The sequence below is a fragment of the Daphnia pulex genome, chromosome 1 (genome assembly GCF_021134715.1).
Source record: "Daphnia pulex isolate KAP4 chromosome 1, ASM2113471v1".
Lineage (NCBI taxonomy): Eukaryota > Metazoa > Arthropoda > Branchiopoda > Diplostraca > Daphniidae > Daphnia > Daphnia pulex.
This window is the reverse complement of record NC_060017.1, coordinates 6,227,000-6,245,590: the sequence shown is the minus strand read 5'-3', so window position 1 is coordinate 6,245,590 and position 18,591 is coordinate 6,227,000. Positions and strand designations below refer to the sequence as shown.

Sequence of the window (18,591 nt, the reverse complement as noted above, 5' to 3'; positions counted from 1 at the left end):
AAAGAGATTTATCCTCCTGGACCAGGGATTGGCTGTTCTTTTCGATAGTTTCATTCGCCCACGAGACCCGCACGTCGTCAACACGCGCTGCAATGAATCGCCCACAATCAGCCGGGTAAACTAAAAATATAGAATGGAAGCCTAGAAACGAGTAATAGATTGCGAGTGGTTGTCCATTTTTGACTCAAATGCCAGAGTACGAAACCCATGCCTTATCAGAAATACTTTCGACTGATGAAGACGTGAATGGTACACCATTTTAATCACAGACAGACAGACTTTGAATTCGGACCATGTAATGGATCGATAATGTCCTGGTTCACAACCGATATAGATTCCACATGTCAGACAGCTGGTGATTTGTGAAAGTACAAATCTTCCATTTTCTCATAAAAATAGCGGAAAAAGAAGAGCAAATTATCGTAGCTCCCATCGTAACTGCTCGCTCCATCAGAATCCGGTCCACGCCGGCGCTCGTCCAGACTAACAACAGCGTCGTAGATAGCTTCGATTGTGGCCAAGTAACTGTCTGGTTTGCCCAGTTGATACCGCCAGAAAAGAGACTTCCGCGTCCGTAAAACGACACATGGAAGCGCTGCGTAAACAAATAAAAATAAAATAAGAAAAGAGAACTTTTTATTATCGTGAAGTATTCACTAGTCTCTGAGACACATCTGTTATCTCAGGTGGGAAAAAAGACACACGGCGACGACAAAAATAATCGTTTCTACACCTTGTCGATTTCCCGCCTAAGATCCCATTAAATAAAATTGGCAAAAATTTACGAGGTTGCAGACAATTTATGATGATTAAATTGATTAAACTTCGATTTTTGTTTCTTTTTACTTTGAGTCATTTCCCCGCTGCTGTCATTCGGGATGTGAAGGTGAAATTTGTTTCGCGGTCGGCAGCGTCCTGTCACGCTCTATTATTATGTTCTAGAACGCGTGGACAATACCACGCGGCTGCCTGGCCATGTTGCTGTTTTATTCTTCATTTTACTTTCTTTTGCTTTTTGGCAAACCTTTCCCTTCAATGTTTTCAGCATTTTGTTGTATTGCTGCCACGGTAGAAATGAATTCAACTTTACCTTTTAAACGTGAATCCTTGTAAATCTGCTTGGCTTGAGCCCATGTTGAATCGATAAAGACCATTTTTTGGATCTCAGCCGCCCGGCTAGTCGTCATCGTTGTCATAGGAACCGCTCCGTCGCAGGGATAAACTAGAACCACCTTGTATACATGAAAGGAATGTGGAGGGTCATTACTCCTATTAGACTTATTAAAAGCTCCTTTGCAAGCTAATTTTGAATGGAAAAATTCCTTTACTCTGTCTACAGATTTTTTCCAACATTTTTGAAATGTTTCCAATATTAAACAGTTCATTAGAGAACTAGTTGGAATAAATAGACAGCTATTCCAAATATTGGATTTTGGATAAACACTCCCAAATATACTAACTATGAACTATTTGTTGAAAAAATTATGGTGACTTACCCCATCTTCAATACTATAGTCTGGGAAGTTAGGGAAAGTGAAAATTTTCACCATTTCTGGGGCCACTACAGCAGCGTGAATAGATGTACTTTTTCCGTCATGTTCATTTGGATGTTTGATAACATCTATACGGCATGGGAGGCTCTATGAATCGAAAGGTTGGTAATCAAGTTGTGAAACAGTGGTATTAGAAATATCTTTCAAAAACTTACTGGAATATAAGGAACTAACTCTTTAATTGCTGGTAGAGGTATATGACATGTGTAACAAAAGAATTTCCTTGACCTCCCACAATTCTCACAGTTCCCTCTTCTATCTATTTCATCAAGGAATGTGGTGTTGGATGTTTTAAGACCAGAAAACGGTTGCTGATTTTCACATCTCGCCATGCAAGTGGAGAAAATACTGCGATGAGCAGTACGAGGATTCTTAAATTTGCGTCCTTTGTGCTTGTTTCTGTAAATCTCTGCTACTTCCAATCTTTCGTTCGTGTCTCTCTCGACTGGTGTCATTTGCTCACTTGATGTCTCATCCTGTTTCCAAATAAGAATTACATCAAATTTTATTTGAATCATTGCTGAATGTTATTACCATTTCAGAGGTCATATAAAATTTACAGGCACTCCAATTTACCAAAGCGACTGGTCGTTGAGGTAACAAGAAAGTTTGTTCTTAATTTCCACTTGAATTTCAAAACGTGTTCTTTTTCCACAAGGTGCTACCGTCTATCGCTTCGTCTGCTATTCTGTGTACGCAAAAAAAAGCGCCATCTACAAATTGTGTTCCAAACAAATGTTTTAAAATATTTAGATTTGTACGATAATTTGTTAATTTGTTTATGCACGTATATATATTTTACGAAATCGAATAAATCATTTTTGTGTGTGAACTAAAAATAAGTATCGCAACTAAGGGTAACTTCAAAATATACTTCGCTTGCCAACCAAAAGACATCATATTTGTTTAATTCTGAAGACCACCCGCAAATACGGTTTCTTTTGCCAAAAGTGAAAAGTCTCGTATAAAGTATACTTTAGTTTTTAAATAAAGTTTTGTTTTTAGTTTTGGAAAGGTTTCATTCGTGTTTCAAGAGTACCCCAACTTTACAGGCATAACTATTTATCGATTCAGCACAATCTTGTCTTATTTTGCAATACAAAGGATGGGGTGAGTCTTCCAAAGCTGGTGGGCGGTAAGGGTTTTTAAAAATAACGAGAAGTCAATCTTTACGCCAAACTTGCGGTTCTTCCCTGTGCTGACAGCTATGTTCATCCAAAGCTACAGGCGTTATATTGCAAACTTCGTCCTGCAAAGAAATGGAGGTCATCATTGATTTTTTTTTTGGTCGATAGACTCTCCGACTCCGAGATGACAGTTCATTCAAATTCACAAAATTTCGTAAACATACATTCTATGTACATTAAGTCTGTCCATCTCGTATATCTGCATAGAGATTTCCGATCGCACATGCACGAATCTTCCTCAAGTAACTCGGTTGACTAGTTCCAAAAAGCGACAGGTACCCATAAATAGTTCCCTAGCATCACCATTCCCTTTTGGTTCACGACGTGCATGTACGACAAGGGGAAATCCATTGGAAAACCAGTGGAGAAAATCCCGACACGAATCGAATAGGAATATACGCATTAAACAACGGCACAAGGGAACTAAGAGAGTGGTTCCAAGAAACGTCATCCTCTTCCAACGGATCATAGGATGGTGTTCTCATTGCGGTTGGATGGCTTTCGCTGATGACGCTTTCACAGGAATAATGCGCCATCATGATTATACGGGTGGCAAAAATGGTTATTACGTCACGAATCAAATCAAAATGGATTCCCTGAAATACAAATCTCGAATTTCCATAATTAAATCTTTGAAGAAAAAGCCACGAATCACGATTCACCAAAGATATCTTTGACTTGTATCCAAATGCTATATTGTCATCAGTCCTTAAACTAAATAAGGCACTTGCATTGCACAAAAACACGGACTTTGTTGAAAAAATATAACATGTCACTAAAAAGCACAGAAAACAAGAAGAAACGTGATGTGAAAAGGTGGGAGATAAGCTGCAAGATATTGGCACATTTTTTGTGAGGGGAATGAGAACATCAAATTAATTTTGGAGTTTCAAATAGGAGCCAGAGACCGCCATTCTTCAGCTGTCAGTTCGGGATGCCACAGGTCAACGATGAGCACCAAACGATAAGACGATCCTTTGTGCCAGACTTCATGTTCGAAACTGTCATCGAAGATGATGAACTTGCCCTCCTCCCAAGTATCAGTAGTGTTGCCCACTCTAAGCTGAGCTCCACCAGGAACGACTAGACCTAAATGAGCTCGGATTCGGCAATTAGTTGGACCAGTGTGAGGCCAAACGTGAGTGCCTGGGTGCATTATGCTAAACTTAACTTGGCCCCGTTTGCAAAGGGCAGGTGGGTAGTTTTCAATCAGCGTGCACGTTACAGGAGCCTATAAATAATTAAGAACGTCTCTAGCATCTGTCGGGAATTCCATTGTTACAAGTTATGCAAATTAATACTTTAGTGCAGTGTGCAGCATTCTTTCTGCCTTGCGCGAATAGTTCATATTGTTTCCAGTCTCCAGAATCTCGTAATTTTTCCGACTCATCTGCGAAACCCTCAGGAGCTTCCAACGTCAATAACGCGACTCCTTCATTACGAATTTGTCGCCAGTTAGCTTCCAACAAATCAAAGAAATGCCCATAAGTGGTCGACTCCTTGTCCCACCAGGGCTTGCCGGTAAGGCGATCTACATTGTAAAGCGAACGTTGTTGATGAGAAAGAAAGACACCTTCCTTTTCTCCATCGAGGTAGACCTGAACATTTAAAAGATAAATTTGCATTTCAAACAAATGTTAACAAATGAATAATAATACCCTTTGGGCTTCTTGGTGTTTGCCTAATCGAGTCAGGGCGTCACCCAGGTGAGAGTAAAACCGGCCGTCAATGACTCCCTCTTCACGAGATGCGATTCCTGCCATCATCCATCGAGCTCCGGCATCGTAGTCCTCGAAAGTTGTCTTCAGAATAAAGCCCAAATGAACTTGAGCGAAACCAGACTTGGGCCACCGCTCCAACACTCCTTCTAGAATTGTTCGAGCGGCTTCGGGTTGGTTAGTCAGAAGGAAACCAACAGCCAATTGATTCTGGTATTGGATATCATTAGGGAAGCGGGCTACGAGTCTCTGCTGGATCCTGATGGCTTTGCCGTGGAATCCTATTTTATGGAGATGAGAAAGATAATTAGTAATTACATAAAATTTTGAATAAGCATCATAATTACCTCTAAATCGCATCCGGTCGATGCAGCGCAAAGCAGCTTTCAAATAAAGCTGATCATCAACTTGGTCTTCAAGATCTAGGACAGCCCTGTAAGCGAAGACGGACTGCTCCAAGCGAGCATTAGATCTTTCCACTTCGGCGAGTGAGTCCAGGCTCCTAGCTCGGCCGTAAAGGCCCAGCGCATTGAGGGGATCCTTCTCCAAAATCTGTTCCATCAGAGCTAATGCCTGGGCTGGCGACTGGATTCAAGGCAATAAGGGACGGACACAAAGGTTCAAGGTTCAATGTTTCAAACACTTTCCAAAAAAGCCATTCCTGTATTATCTTAATGCTTTTTTTTGTTAAATGTTGCACAAACACTTTTTAACTTCGTGATTCGTTTTTATCGTGCTCTTACAAATGATTAGTGGTTAAATAGTTCATGCGCTAGAATATCAAATTCAAAAAGATAAAGAGGAATTGATTACTACAAAGAAGTGCTACGTTAGCAGCGGAGGGATTCTAACATACGATGAAATGACAACATATCGCTTCTTTTCATTTAAAACTCAGAGTTTAATTTCAGACACAAACCGCGAACCTTACAGAGATAAGCCCCAATAACTCATAAAAGTAAATGATCATTCGTCTGCAAGCGTCATCATCAAAACAACCTCACACCCACACCAGTTTTTGTCTATTATGAGAAGGAGGGCAAGAAAAAATGTCAAAAATTTGTTTGATATTATCGGCACTTACGACGACCAAATTAATTCTACAAACATGACACTATCAAAGTCAGGGGAGAAAATGGGGCAGATTTTTTTTTGTTTTTCGGAGTATTTTTTTTTTTTTTAGATAGAAGATATTTATGCAGCTGGGGGAGCCTACAGAAATTAGCGAATAGAAGATTAAATGCATTTAATGATATTTAATATTCACTTCGAGTTGTCGTTTGAGCAGCTGAGACATTCGACAACTCGATAAAAGAAAAAGGGCAGTGCCTTACGACTTTAACTTTGATATTATCCAAATATTTTAATGTTTTTTTTTTTTTTTTTTTTTTTTTTCAATTTACCTGGTCCACAAGCCGATCGGCCTCCTCCAGATTTTGCATCCTCGATGGCGCATCTTTAACAGATTCTGCTACGGGTACGGCGACTTGTTCTACTTCTGGCTCAACGACAAATGCTTCAGTCGCTACTTGGAGGGGTTCTTCAACCTCCTGTTCTTCCTCTACTTCCGACAGGAACCTGTAATCCGACTCTGGTGTAGCTTCTGGTGCTGGGGCATCAATAATTTGTTCTTCCGCAGACTCGACGGTTTCAGGCACAGTTTCTTCTGCCACTTCGTTAAACACAACATCAACTGTTGGTTGATCGGCTTGGGCTTCTTCTTCGAAAACCTCTGGTGTTGCTATTTCAAGCTCGGGTTCTATCACATTTTCAATAAGCTCTTGTTCTACGTTTTCTTCTGGCTCTTCAACAGAGTCCTCAATAATTTCAGGCACATTGGTGGCTTCTTCTACTATGGGTTGATCGGCTTCCACTTGACCTACCTCTTCGAAAATCTCTGGCGCGACTTCAATTTCAGGCTCTTCAGCAATCACTTCTTCTTTAACCTCTGCTTCTGCAACAACCAGTTCCATTAATGAATTTTAAAGGATTGACAATTGTTAAATACTTAAAAACTAGTCAAATAAATCAACTACCTGGAACTGTTTCGGCTTGAGATTCCTCTTCAACCATCTCCGGTGCAGCGACTTCAAGTTCGGGTTCCGCAGCAATCACATCTTCAAAACTTACGACCTGTGGCTCAGGAAGAGTTTCAGGTTCGGTTACTACAACTGAGTCCGTTAACGAATCCGCTGCAGGTTCGGGTATGAGTTCTACTACGTTGTCTACAGAGTCAGGGATGGGTTCGACTACTGTATCGGGTTGTGTGGCAATGACATCTTCAACTACGACCTGTGATTCAGGTTCAGTTTCCACAATTGATTCCGTAGACGAATCCAATGCAGGTTCGGGTATGAGTTCAACTACGTTTTCTACAGAGTCAGGGATGGATTCGACTACTGTGTCAGGTTCCGTAGCAATCACATCCTCAGTAACTACGACCTGTGCTTCAGGTTCAGTTTCTACAACTGATTCCGTTGACGAATCCACTGTAGATTCTGGAATAAGCTCTATTACTTCTTCCTCAGAATCAGCGATGGATTCGACTACTGTGTTGGGTTCCGTGGCAATCACATCTTCAATAACTACGACCTGTGATTCAGGTTCGGTTTCTACAACTGATTCCGTTGACGAATCTACTGTAGATTCGGGAATAAGTTCTACTGCTTTTTCCTCAGAATCAGGGATAGACTCGACTATTGTGTGTGAGGGGGTTTCGGGCAAGGTTTCTAAAATGGATTCAGCAGTAGTCTCAATTTCCGGCTCCGGAAGAATTTCAACTTCTGTTTCATGCACGACCTCGGTCAAGGTTTCTACGGGTTCAGGAATAGCCTCATTTACCGGTTCATGCAGAGATTCTACCTCTTGTTCTTCAATTTCTACTTCTCCCTGAATTGGTTCTTCGTTGATTTCCACCTTCTCTTCCTCTTGGACTTCAGCCATCACTTCTTCCGGCTCTTCATTAACAATTTCAGCTGCTTCGGCAGCTAGTTGTTCTTGTCGGGCGGCCTCTTCTTCTGCCAATATGGTCTAAACGCAACAACAACCAAAAACACCACAGTGAAAAACTATCACAATAATTCTAATTGGATATACATTATTACGTCTTGGTTCCGGGCCTCATCCAGTTCTCCAAGTACGGCTCGAAGATTGCGCTCCAATTCAGCTGCCTGCTCCAAAGCGCCGTCAAAAACGCTGTCGGACGTGTTTTTCACCAGGCCATCCAACTGACTTCTCAATGGTTCCAGGCGTTGACTAATCGAATCAATAACTGCGTGGGTTAGTGATGATTTTGCCATTACTTGTAGGGCTCTCAATTCTTCGATGCATCTAACTGTCATGACCCAAACTTCATCGACCGCTCCTTGGACTGCTTCCCTTTCCGCTCGCATAGTAAAGGACTCTGAAATTGTACAAGATAATTTTATTATTAAAATTATTGCAACTGAGAACATACGCCAATGCAATAATACCTTGTGGAACTTCGGCCAGTTCGTCCTCCAATTGCGATTCAAAGTTTTCGCTGACAACAATAGCTTCTTCAACGGCCTCGGCGACCGTTTCAACAGGCAGTTCTTCAATGGGTTCTGGAACGGATTCTGTTGGCTGAACTACTGGCTCGACAGCTTCTGTTTCTACCGTTTGCTGTTCAACAATTTCTGCCTCTACTACCGGCTCCTCTACAACCGGCTCTTCGACTATTACTTCCTCAATTTCCTTAACGACAACCTCCGGTACAACAACAGTTTCAGTGACAGTTTCGATAACCTCAACCGGCAGGTCTTTTACGGCTTCAACAGCTTCCGCTATCACATCACTTTTGTCGTCTTTTAAAGATTCTAGTAGGAGAAATGACGAATTCTTAAAGTGTAATCTATCAATAAATTAAACAATAATACCTGGCTCTATAGGAGAAGGATCAATTTGATCAAAATCGTCATCAATTGCAACATCCACCGGAGTAGTTGGAGGATCATATTTGACCGGAGGAGCATTAATGATCGATTCAACGTCCATTAGACCAGTCAACGTCTGCATGCCGCCCATTTCAAAAAATATCACGCCAATGGCCATTCCCAGAGAGGAAAGTAGGACGAGAAAAACAATTTTGGCGCAAGCTCCGCTTCCATCACTCTCTTCCAATAGGGGGGCGGTATCATCTAATCAAATTGTTGAAATTAAAAAATGTTATTAAAAAAGAAAAGAGTATGTGGCATTTCGTTTATAATAAAAAAGGCAGTTGCCATGCGCGTGCGGAACGTTAACGGATCGCAATGAATGTTAAGTCATGCCTACATACAATATCGGCAACAGATGGTCAAGTAACAATCCAACAGGTTTTTTGAAATGCATTCCCAGGGACAAAAAAAAAAAAAACACATTTAATATAGTCTCATTTCAGACACCTGAGTCATCGGCAGGATAAACAATGAAATCTTCATCGACATCTTCCAATTGCTGGACATGGGCCCGTTCCTCTTGATACTCTTCTTGTTGTAAAGCCTCTAACATGGCTATGAATGACAATCATACATGATTCAATACGATTAAAAGCAGAATTACGCACACGAGCCATGTCAACAAACGACGAAACGCTTTTCGAAAAAGGACGTAGTTCCAATGTCATATGCTAATACTTTGAGATGTCGAAAGAAGAAGTTGGCTAGGCTTAGTTCCAAACACAACACCCCCACCCGTGTAGACGTGATATTTTTAGACAGAAATATCCCACAAGGGTTTAAGGCAGTGAAAATTTAAACAAAAATTCAATGGCGTCGCACCGTTCCGAGTCAAGTGATTTTCCAACGTAGTTATTTAAATATGTCTGGTATGATTTAAATCTTTTAAAAGTTTCTTTATGTCATCTATCCGAAAATTGTTAATGATATGATCCAGAGAAGAGTAATCGGTAAAGACACAAAGCAACATTTGATAATCACCGGCTTTCATATAATATCGACTAAAACACAACTACAAACAACGTTACCTTTCTTCTTCTTCTTGTCTTTGCGTTTTTTACTGGGATCGGTAGACATGATGTGTTGTTATTGCTGAAATTTCCTACGACCTCTGCTGAATTTATGTTTGACGACTTTGCGACGGAGGACTGCGTCCAAGCTCAACTCTTGAGCGAGCGAACACGTTACACGTTGATTCCGCTTAGTTAGTAACAGATGCCGATATGGTAGAACTTGGAAACTTCCAACTCACCAGGCTACAGTCCATACAGAGAATATTCATGAGAGCAGACTACGTTTCAGTGAACGACCTTCAAGACTACACCTAGCGGTGAAAATACAAGACAAGACGATTTCCGGACCCCTTGCGCCCACTTGAAGAACTTGAACGCGTCGTGGGGGTATGCCAAGAGATTAACACAGCTCATATCCAGAGTCTAACACGCAACCTTCGTGACGAGAGTGGGAGAAATGGAAGCCACCGTTTGTCAAGTTTTCAGTTTATTGTTTTCTGTGCAACGATGATGACGAACGTGAACAACAGACAATTTCAATTGAATTCGAACGTGCCTTTTCGGATAATCGTTATTAGCTGTGATCGACGTCGGAAATCAATTCAGTGAAAAAAACATGGCTTGCAACCAGAGGCTTTTCCTATTCACAATATGCACTCTACAGTTGGTGAGTCAAATACGAAAATTTCTCTTAACGCGCCACCTACAACATTTCTTTTTGTAAACGGCTTTTGTTGACACGCCTGGCTGGGTGGACCACTTTTCAAAACCACTTTCAAATGTATTTTGCAGTAGACAAACAGAAAAGTAGAAGAAAAACAAAATAAGAATAAACGCCCCTGGGGTGTCAATTCTTCCCCAAAACAAGGCGACCAAGCCTTTAGGGCTTTTGGTAGCCTATCGTCTCTCATTTGAGTGCGTAATTAAGCCAAAAATGGTTTTTAGCTCCCGGAATTTTTTTCCTCTTTCCCACAGTCGACATGGCCTTTAGACCGGAAATTGTCCGACCATAAAACAATTAATCTTGATCTCCCCATCCTGTGTTAAAGATCCATATGAATTTGTTTTATGAAATGATCATGTAAACAAAGAAACTTCAAGAGATGTTTTTCCCTCGTAAAATATTTTACTTGTTACTCATTTATTTTTTTTTTATTTTTTCAAAAATGTCACAGATCTCAACAATAGAAAGACAAGTATTTGATCTGCTTGGCTACCAGTGGTTGCCTATTGCAGCCAACTTTCTTCACATCATCTTCATCATAATTGGATTCTTTGGTGGTTACCAGTACAGGAGAAGCTATCTCATTACAGTAAGAAACCTCACAAGTTTTTTACTTTTGTTGTGGGGTTAATATTTATCACTTTGTTTTTCCTTATTTCAGTTTGCTGTGTGGCTGTTTTTGTGGTTAGCATGGAACCTTTTTATCATCTGCTTCTACCTCGATGTTGGCGTTCTAGATAAGGTGCGACCCTCATCAAATACAAATTCCTCTCATTTATTTAAATATTTTCTCTTGTGAGTACAGGATAGTGATGTGCTCAATCTCGGAACGGGTGCCGCTTCATGGTGGGAAGTTAATGGAATTGGATGCCGACCTTATTTTACCGTCAACGGATCATTGGCCACACCACTACACATTAATGTTCAATTGGCCGATGTTCTCCGGCCACCTCGTCCCGATTGGGTTGACGGCTGCCTTCTCAACTATTATTACGTCGAAGTTATTCATGCTGCTGTGCAGTTGATTTTAGCGGTATATTATTTTAAAAATTTTCACCATAAAACTTAAATTTGAAAAAATGTTTCTATATTTTAGCCGATTGCTTTCTTGAGCGCAGTGCTGATCTTACGAACGTACACAACTGAAGAAGAAATGTGTAAGTAGTTTTTTTGTATCTAAATATGTTGGAATTTCCGGTAGAAAGGAATATTGCGCAACGGAATTGGAATGCCATGAATTCATGATTAAAAGTCGGCAAGACTGAGAGTACGAAAAAAGTGAATGATGCGTGAAAACATTTCTGAATACCTTCTTTACGAGTTTTGAAAGAGCTTTCACACAAAACCACTTGCATACATCCTAGTAGATGTATTCCTGCAATCTAGCAGTTGCAAATTGCTAATCGTCAAGATGATATATCTTTTTTTTTTTAACAGATGTTCAACGTAAGCCTCGTAGTAGAGCCACCTCCCTGTATTCAGTTCAATACAGTTCCACGCGTGGCCGGAGTTCGCCGTTGGAGGACGACATGGAGTTGAATGCCCAACAATTGAACACGTTGACGATCAACAACAGCAACGATCCTAATCGGCCAATGACTCCTCGGCGAGTTAAACGGCGAAGCGGAAGAGGCAGTGGGCGTCATCCCCGGAGCAGCCAGAGAAATCGTGCCAACACCAACCCTGCTGGGTACAGCACAGGAACGTCCGTGTCGGTCGGCATGGTTAACGAAGGCTACAGCAGTGGGACGTTATCAAGAGAAGTTCAAAATGGAACTCTCACCTCACAGCGAAGTAACGGCCGAGAATCTCTCCGGAAGAAACGTTACGTCAATCCCGTCAATAGGTTAATGGACGAATCGTCAACGTCTAACGATTCTATGCCAGCTTTGCCGGCCTATTTCCCGTCATCTCATCCCAATGGTGGTTACCCACCACCTCCGCCAGTAAACCGTGATCGGTTACCCAGCCGTTCTGGACCGCCGCCTCCTAGTCGGCCACCAGCGCATCTGCCTCCGCATCCTGCTGGTCATTCAAATCCGCTTTACCAAAGTTCCCGACCGAATTCAGTCTACTCCGTTTCAGCAAACGTCGATCTCGACTACCGGCCACCTTCTGCTCATTCGAGCTACTCGAATTGGCACGGTCAGCGAAGTGCTATGCCGTTGCCGGCCAATGGGCATACAAGCAACAATTTACATGGCCACTCGCCGACACCCAGTACAGCCACAACCACCAATGTTTCAACATTTGGCGTTCAATCCAACACGTATGATGTAGGAAAATTGTCCAGCGTCAACGGATACTCCCGGTCAGCAGCTCACCACCAGAATAACTACGGATCGAGAAACGGATATGATCAAGGTAAGGTTAATTCAATTTTGGATATTTTCTAGCAGTATAATAATGAAAGCATTTATTCTTTGTTAGATCATTACTGATAGTGTTGGTTGAAGCCATGATTTAAAAAATGCCAAGGATTCAGAGGATCTCTCTGCAATCATTGCCCACTCATTCCAGTCTGTCGCCATTGTCCTTTGTGGACTCGATTCCAAATGGAACTTACCTTTTTCTCCCATTGTACATACTGTAGAATGACATTCCGACCAGAACCGGAGAGAATCTTCAAATGTCTCGTATTTGTGTAATCTCTTTGATTGTGTTTTTTAGAAAATATCTCTGTTTCTCTTGTTTTTAATGAAAAAACGTTCATCATTTTTTGTGTCTAGGAAAAGATCCAACCCCAAAAGTCGCCTTCTTAACGGTAATTCGGGTGTGCTGTAGAAAAGAATTGTCTCGTTAAATTTTCTTTTCTTGAATCATGTAACATGATAGCGTCAATCAATCGCCATTGTGTGTGTGTGTGTGCCTTTCATCGGTGAAGATATGATGAGGCCTTTAACGCCATTAAACCAATTCGTGTCTCATTTTCTAACTATACGTTCCACGCTCGATTTGCCCGTCCATCGACCTTTTCATCTTTTTCTTTTTTCGAAAGAATACAATTATACTTTTGAAGCCTTAACCTTTTTACCTGAAAGTTTTTGACCTATTTTTCTGTTTTTACTCTACGCAATTTTGTGTTGGTTACGAGCGTGTACTCGCGTGAAATTCGCACGGCAGGTCACGGCTCGTTCGTGCCCCTATAGAACTGCTATCTAATCAAGCGTCAAACAGAGTAGACAGTTTTTATTATTGTCTCACGAGCTCTCTGGTAAATAATTTTGGCTCTCGACTCCCGAAGAAGAAATTCTAAACCGTAGTGCATGTTCAAATCTTCAGGCTAGACGATGAAACTTCTAGAACTTGTCGAGAAAACTTTTTCTTCCGAGTCACGTCGTCGCTGGTCCGTCAGCTATAATTAAATCTCTCCTGCTCGCACGCATGTTGCAGCAGCAAGAAAGGGTATTTTTATTTTGCTCTGAACTGTGAGTTGGGGTGATCACTCTGTTGCGTCAGGTATAATGCACCAAATATACAGTTTATAAATACATGTTCATTCACAGCGCTGCTGCTGTTTTTGGCACTACCGGAAATCACGGATGTTGTTTTTCAAAATTCCGGATTCTACTTTGTTGCAGCCGGAAGTATTTTTCACGCTTGATAAATAACGGAAATTCCCTTGTGTGGGTGTTCGTTTAGACGGACCAATAAGAGACCTTGGGTGTATGATCGTGTCATCATCCAGGTACTACCCATATCCTCCTTCCCCAGTGTGGATGACATTGTGCTGCTGGAAGCAAAAACGTAACACAGTGTCAGCATTCTTCTTCTGGATACCTCCGGTTTCGGTCACTTATTCATTGTAATCGAGCTTCAAGAGAAACTTAATAGATGGCAGCGAAATTACATAGATAAAAAAAAGCAGGAAAAAAAAACATAGCTTACGGCAGGCCAATCCCAGATGCGGGTTTTGTTGTCATCATTGCAGGTGAGCACACAACATTCACATTTTTATCTCTCTTTGGTTGTGAGTTGTGGGCGTTGGGATTACGTATGTAGAGCTGTTGTGTGCATTTTATCGGGGAAGTTTTTATTGCGAAGCCGCTAGCCAAAAAGGTTTGTCGTCCGGAGTGTTTTATATAGTCTCTCTCTCTCTTGCAGCAGCAGCAGCCAAGTTTTGTAAAAGGTGTACCCAACACACCTGATTGAAGAGCCAACTATCGCTTCGGGCGTGAATTTTTAATCAAGTGTCGGACATATTTCCTTTAGCCATCACCCTTTGAATTCAACATCCATGCTGAAAGGAACTCATGACGGAGGAGTTCTAAGTGAAATGAGCAGCTAACCGAATTTTTCAAAAATTAAAGGTAAATTTTTTGAAAATAATTCTTTGTTAACACATTATACTTACCTTTGTTTGTTTAGATGGGATTCTCTTCTAGCCTCCAAGGTAAAAGTTCCCATGAAGCATTGTTGCAACGGCAAGATGCAGAATTGAAACTTCTTGAGAATCTCAAACGATGGCTGGTGCTTAGGATAAAATGTGACAGAGATTATGCCAGTGCATTGGTTTCTCTAACATCGATTACATCAAAATTTGAAAAAAGTGAAGAGCTATCAGGAAGTTTGTTATCGCAGGCTGTACACACAGCAATAGAAAATTCTGAAACAATTGCAAGTCTTTTAAAGCAAAATGCAGATTATCTTTCAAACGTTACTTTAGAAAAGTTGAATGCCCTTTTAAATGATAAGAGAAATACTCGCAAGTTTTACCAAGAAGAGTATAATAGATTGATTACTGAATCACAATCTCTTCAAGACTCTGTCCACAGAGCCAAAATTGAATATGAAAAATCAGTTGATGGTTACAAAGCAGCCTACAGTAAATATGAAGAATTGACCTTAAACCCAAAGAGTAAAGGATCTAGTAAAAAATCGGAAGAAGTGATAAAAGAAAAATTTCAACGTGCAGTTAAACGACTTCATATTGCGCACAACGACTACGTGCTTAATCTTCTCGAATCTGCTGATTACGAACGAGACTTTCGCACTGTACTTCTACCAGGTATAAATAATTCGCAACAATAAAAAACATTTTGCAGTTGCCCTACAAAGATGTCGCTCTAATAACATTCGCTTTTGTTTATTTTACAGGCCTTTTAGAGTTTCAACAGGTTGTCCAAGAAGATATATTACATCAGTGCCATACAGTCATCGAGGAGATATCGCAGTATTCCGACTTTAGTTCAGAGCCGTTTAAGTTATTATTTAAAATGCTTCAATCGCGAGTGGAAGAGATTACTGCTGAAAACGAATTTAAAGAGTTTATTGAGAAGAACAAATCAGCCCCAATTGCTGCTCAACCTCCCATTTTCGACGCTAAATTGAGTGCCCTGCAGGATAATAACCATTCCAATCCATTGAGGCCGGACAGAGTAGCCGTTGATGATTTGACATTGGAAGCGCTCAAACAAAAGTTGCGTTTACTGGAACAGAGATTGAGTTCCGTGCAAAGTGAATTGGCATTAAAGGTTGCTGCACTACAAAAAATCGAAGCTGAATTCGCGGTATTAAAAAAAGCCGATTCTTCGGGAAAGGAGTAAGTACTTGATAAAACAAAATTAACATTTAAACATATTTTAACGGTTTTGTTGATTTTGTAGTTTATCAAATATCAGGCGCCAAATAGAAGGATGTCGGAGACAGGTGGATGAATTTCGTTGCCTAGAGCAAAAATGGCAGCGCCAAGTGGACACGATTGGTGAAGCCGTGACGGCCTTGTCCGGGCAAGTGCCTTCCGGATGTGAGCTGCACCTAGTAAACGAATCGGTGTCACAATCGGCCAGCCTGGACGAACTCAATACGGTAACTAATACACCATCTTTTGTATTAGCATGTAAATTTAGCTTGAGCATGGACTAAAACAAAGTGCATGAACAAATACAGCCATCTCTGATGACGACGGGAAATAATAATACGTCGGTGGGAAAACGAAGAGGCCAGTCGTTGGTGGACATTTTGAAGCGGCCATTTAGTCGCAAGTCGATGACACCTCCAGCATCACCCGGTAGCCAATTAAAGTCTAATCAAGACGTCCAAGACGAATCAGCTGCAACCAAAGTCGAGGAGGCAACGGGTGTTCAACCTGTTCCACAGGAAAATGTTATTACGCCCGAAACTGAAGAGAATACCGCCGTTTCGCTTACTACTCTTCAGGCGGCGCCTGTTCTCGAAAATGGCCAGAATCCCGACATATTCCCTCTTCCTCTTCCACCTACCCCATTTGTTTCACCATCAGCAGTAAGTGTAGCATGAAATCGCATTAACCTTCACCTCAGCACTGTCAATAGTATATCTTTTGATATTGCGCCATTATTTGTTTATTGAGATTAAAATCTTGTTGATTTAGAATGCCAAAATCGCCGCAGGATTATCAGAAAAGGAGTGGTTTCACGGAGTGCTCCCTAGGGTAAGTAATCTGCTGACGCAACTTTGGCCTGAACTTGAACCTTTGTTACTTTTACTTCGTAGGAGGAAGTTGTCCGGTTGCTAGTAAACGATGGGGACTTCCTGGTTCGCGAAACGACACGTCACGAAGAACGCCAAGTATTATGATTTATAAAACAATCATCATTCAGAACATGTTTTTTAAAAAACAAATTTGATTACTCATAGGTCGTGTTATCGGTAGCTTGGGCCGGGCACAAACATTTCATCGTCCAGACAACTGCTGAAGGCCTGTATCGGTTCGAAGGTCCAGCTTTCCCTACGGTGGAGGAATTGATTGCCCACCAGCAAGAGTGTGGACTGCCAGTTACTACAAAGTCTGGTGCTATTTTGAAGCGGTCAGTGCCTAGAGAGACTTGGGAATTAAATAATGACGACGTAGAACTGGTTGAGAAAATAGGAAGTGTAAGTGTGTGTTTAAATTTGAACGAAATCTTAGCCTGAAGTAACTTACACATTCAACAGGGTAATTTTGGCGATGTCTATCGGGCTCGATTGCGACATACTGGGGTTTTGGCAGCCGTTAAAACGTGCCGCCATACACTTCCTGACGAACAAAAAAAGAAATTTTTACAAGAAGGTCGTATATTGAAACAATACGAACACCCGAATGTCGTGCGGTTTATCGGTATCTGTGTACAAAAACAACCCATCATGATTGTCATGGAATTGGTGCCAGGGGGGTCCTTGCTGAATTATTTGCGTCAAAAAAATGTTCAGTTAACCATCAAACAATTGATGGCTATGTGCGTGGATGTTGCCGCCGGCATGGCCTACTTAGAATCACGTAATTGTATCCACCGTGATTTAGCTGTTCGCAATTGCCTTGTCGGTAAGTTATATATTTTTTTTAAATCTTTTGATTGCCTTAAGCGTTCCTTAACAAGGTTTCCCATTATTTTTGATTAAAAGGTGAAAATAATGTGGTCAAAATCTCGGATTTTGGAATGTCCCGCGAGGAGCAAGAGTATATCGTTTCGGACGGAATGAAACAGATTCCGATCAAGTGGACGGCTCCCGAAGCACTGAATTACGGGAAATATACATCCCTGTGCGACGTTTGGAGTTTCGGGGTTCTCTGCTGGGAAGTCTTTTCTCGAGGCGGAACGCCATACAGCGGTCTATCCAACACAAGATCTAGACAAATGATTAGTGCAGGTAATCAAAATACATGTTTCTCGAGTCCTCTCGACGCACAAAAACCTGATTTCAACAATGAAAACTTTTAATCATTCAAGGTTATCGAATGCCCGCACCTGAAGGGACTCCCGATGAAATGTATCGACTGATGCGTCGTTGCTGGGAATATGAACCTGAACGACGGCCGCATTTTGAAGAAATTTGTGGCATACTGGACGAGATGATGAAAGGAATCTCATAAGAAATTATCTAGCACAAACAAACTTGAAAACAGAGCCATATAATGATCAAATCATTTATTAACCCGATCACGATGTTACTTCGTTTCTGTATGATGAAACTGGCAGCTTGTTTCGCCATTGGATGTTACGGTGCTATATGTTTTTACTTGAGTTGCATGCAAATTTATCATAGTTCTTGTTTTTGTTTTCAAAGTATTTTAAAAAGCTACCGAAAAAAGTCTATTTAAGTCTAATTAGCCTAAAAAAAGATCTTCCTGATTTATACTGCCCGGTCTAACCATTTGTATACTTTGATTTTTTTTTTTTAAATTCCCTTTTTGTTCTAAAATGCAAAAATAAACCGTCCCTGGTGCCTTAGAAATGAATTATTTATTCCGTTCAACACTGACCTGGTGACAAAGCAATATATTGCATTTCGTGGCCAAATTGGAGGTGTCAGGAATTGATGAGTTTGTTGTTGTTATGATTACTGCCAAGTCACGAAGGTGAACCCCTACGGACACGCGGTGAATTTTTTAAGATCAAAATGATTTTCAAATGATCAAAATTTGAAAATAATCACCTGAAAAAAAACGGTGGGACATTCATATAAGGTTTCGAAAAGA

General features: G+C 41.0%; 4 protein-coding genes and 1 long non-coding RNA gene across 12 annotated transcripts; 2 read left to right on the top strand and 3 right to left on the bottom strand.

Annotated features, from left to right (window-relative positions):
• Nucleotides 1–279: 279 nt before the first annotated feature.
• Nucleotides 280–2,249, bottom strand: LOC124191457 (tRNA-uridine aminocarboxypropyltransferase 1-like). Its single transcript, XM_046584676.1, has 5 exons — nucleotides 2,088–2,249; nucleotides 1,709–2,029; nucleotides 1,497–1,640; nucleotides 1,091–1,232; nucleotides 280–595 (listed from the first exon to the last, which is right to left on the bottom strand). Exons 1-5 carry the CDS (start codon nucleotides 2,100–2,102, stop codon nucleotides 345–347), a joined length of 873 nt encoding a protein of 290 aa, XP_046440632.1. The 5' UTR covers nucleotides 2,103–2,249; the 3' UTR covers nucleotides 280–344.
• A 1,163-nt stretch (nucleotides 2,250–3,412) lies between these two features.
• LOC124191276 (aspartyl/asparaginyl beta-hydroxylase-like) lies at nucleotides 3,413–9,732 on the bottom strand. Of its 6 annotated transcripts, none has more exons than XM_046584437.1 (12): nucleotides 9,446–9,732; nucleotides 8,865–8,972; nucleotides 8,358–8,618; nucleotides 7,932–8,297; nucleotides 7,563–7,861; nucleotides 7,321–7,488; nucleotides 6,495–6,591; nucleotides 5,862–6,412; nucleotides 4,806–5,043; nucleotides 4,399–4,739; nucleotides 4,042–4,338; nucleotides 3,413–3,971 (listed from the first exon to the last, which is right to left on the bottom strand). In XM_046584437.1, the coding sequence occupies exons 1-12, from the start codon at nucleotides 9,492–9,494 to the stop codon at nucleotides 3,630–3,632; spliced, it is 3,117 nt and encodes a 1,038-aa protein (XP_046440393.1). In that variant the 5' UTR covers nucleotides 9,495–9,732; the 3' UTR covers nucleotides 3,413–3,629. The 6 variants fall into 6 exon arrangements, with proteins under 6 accessions (XP_046440393.1, XP_046440384.1, XP_046440402.1 ...); XM_046584428.1 differs by having other exon boundaries at nucleotides 7,300–7,488; nucleotides 9,446–9,719; XM_046584446.1 differs by lacking the exon at nucleotides 8,865–8,972 and having other exon boundaries at nucleotides 7,300–7,488.
• Nucleotides 9,733–9,956: 224 nt separating this feature from the next.
• Nucleotides 9,957–13,179, top strand: LOC124191360 (sodium/potassium-transporting ATPase subunit beta-1-interacting protein-like). The gene is made up of 7 exons (XM_046584546.1): nucleotides 9,957–10,097; nucleotides 10,606–10,743; nucleotides 10,816–10,896; nucleotides 10,960–11,187; nucleotides 11,251–11,311; nucleotides 11,592–12,518; nucleotides 12,585–13,179. The coding sequence occupies exons 1-7, from the start codon at nucleotides 10,047–10,049 to the stop codon at nucleotides 12,593–12,595; spliced, it is 1,497 nt and encodes a 498-aa protein (XP_046440502.1). The 5' UTR covers nucleotides 9,957–10,046; the 3' UTR covers nucleotides 12,596–13,179.
• A 742-nt stretch (nucleotides 13,180–13,921) lies between these two features.
• On the bottom strand, nucleotides 13,922–14,649 carry LOC124191434. The gene is made up of 2 exons (XR_006873442.1): nucleotides 14,509–14,649; nucleotides 13,922–14,438 (listed from the first exon to the last, which is right to left on the bottom strand). It is a non-coding gene; the product is annotated as an uncharacterized LOC124191434 (long non-coding RNA).
• LOC124191313 (tyrosine-protein kinase Fer-like) lies at nucleotides 14,322–18,481 on the top strand. Of its 3 annotated transcripts, none has more exons than XM_046584478.1 (11): nucleotides 14,322–14,464; nucleotides 14,523–15,162; nucleotides 15,252–15,696; nucleotides 15,761–15,962; nucleotides 16,044–16,397; nucleotides 16,507–16,566; nucleotides 16,629–16,703; nucleotides 16,773–17,009; nucleotides 17,070–17,436; nucleotides 17,517–17,762; nucleotides 17,843–18,481. In XM_046584478.1, the coding sequence occupies exons 2-11, from the start codon at nucleotides 14,523–14,525 to the stop codon at nucleotides 17,983–17,985; spliced, it is 2,769 nt and encodes a 922-aa protein (XP_046440434.1). In that variant the 5' UTR covers nucleotides 14,322–14,464; the 3' UTR covers nucleotides 17,986–18,481. The 3 variants fall into 3 exon arrangements, with proteins under 3 accessions (XP_046440434.1, XP_046440451.1, XP_046440443.1); XM_046584487.1 differs by having other exon boundaries at nucleotides 14,331–14,458; XM_046584495.1 differs by lacking the exon at nucleotides 16,044–16,397.
• Nucleotides 18,482–18,591: the final 110 nt, after the last annotated feature.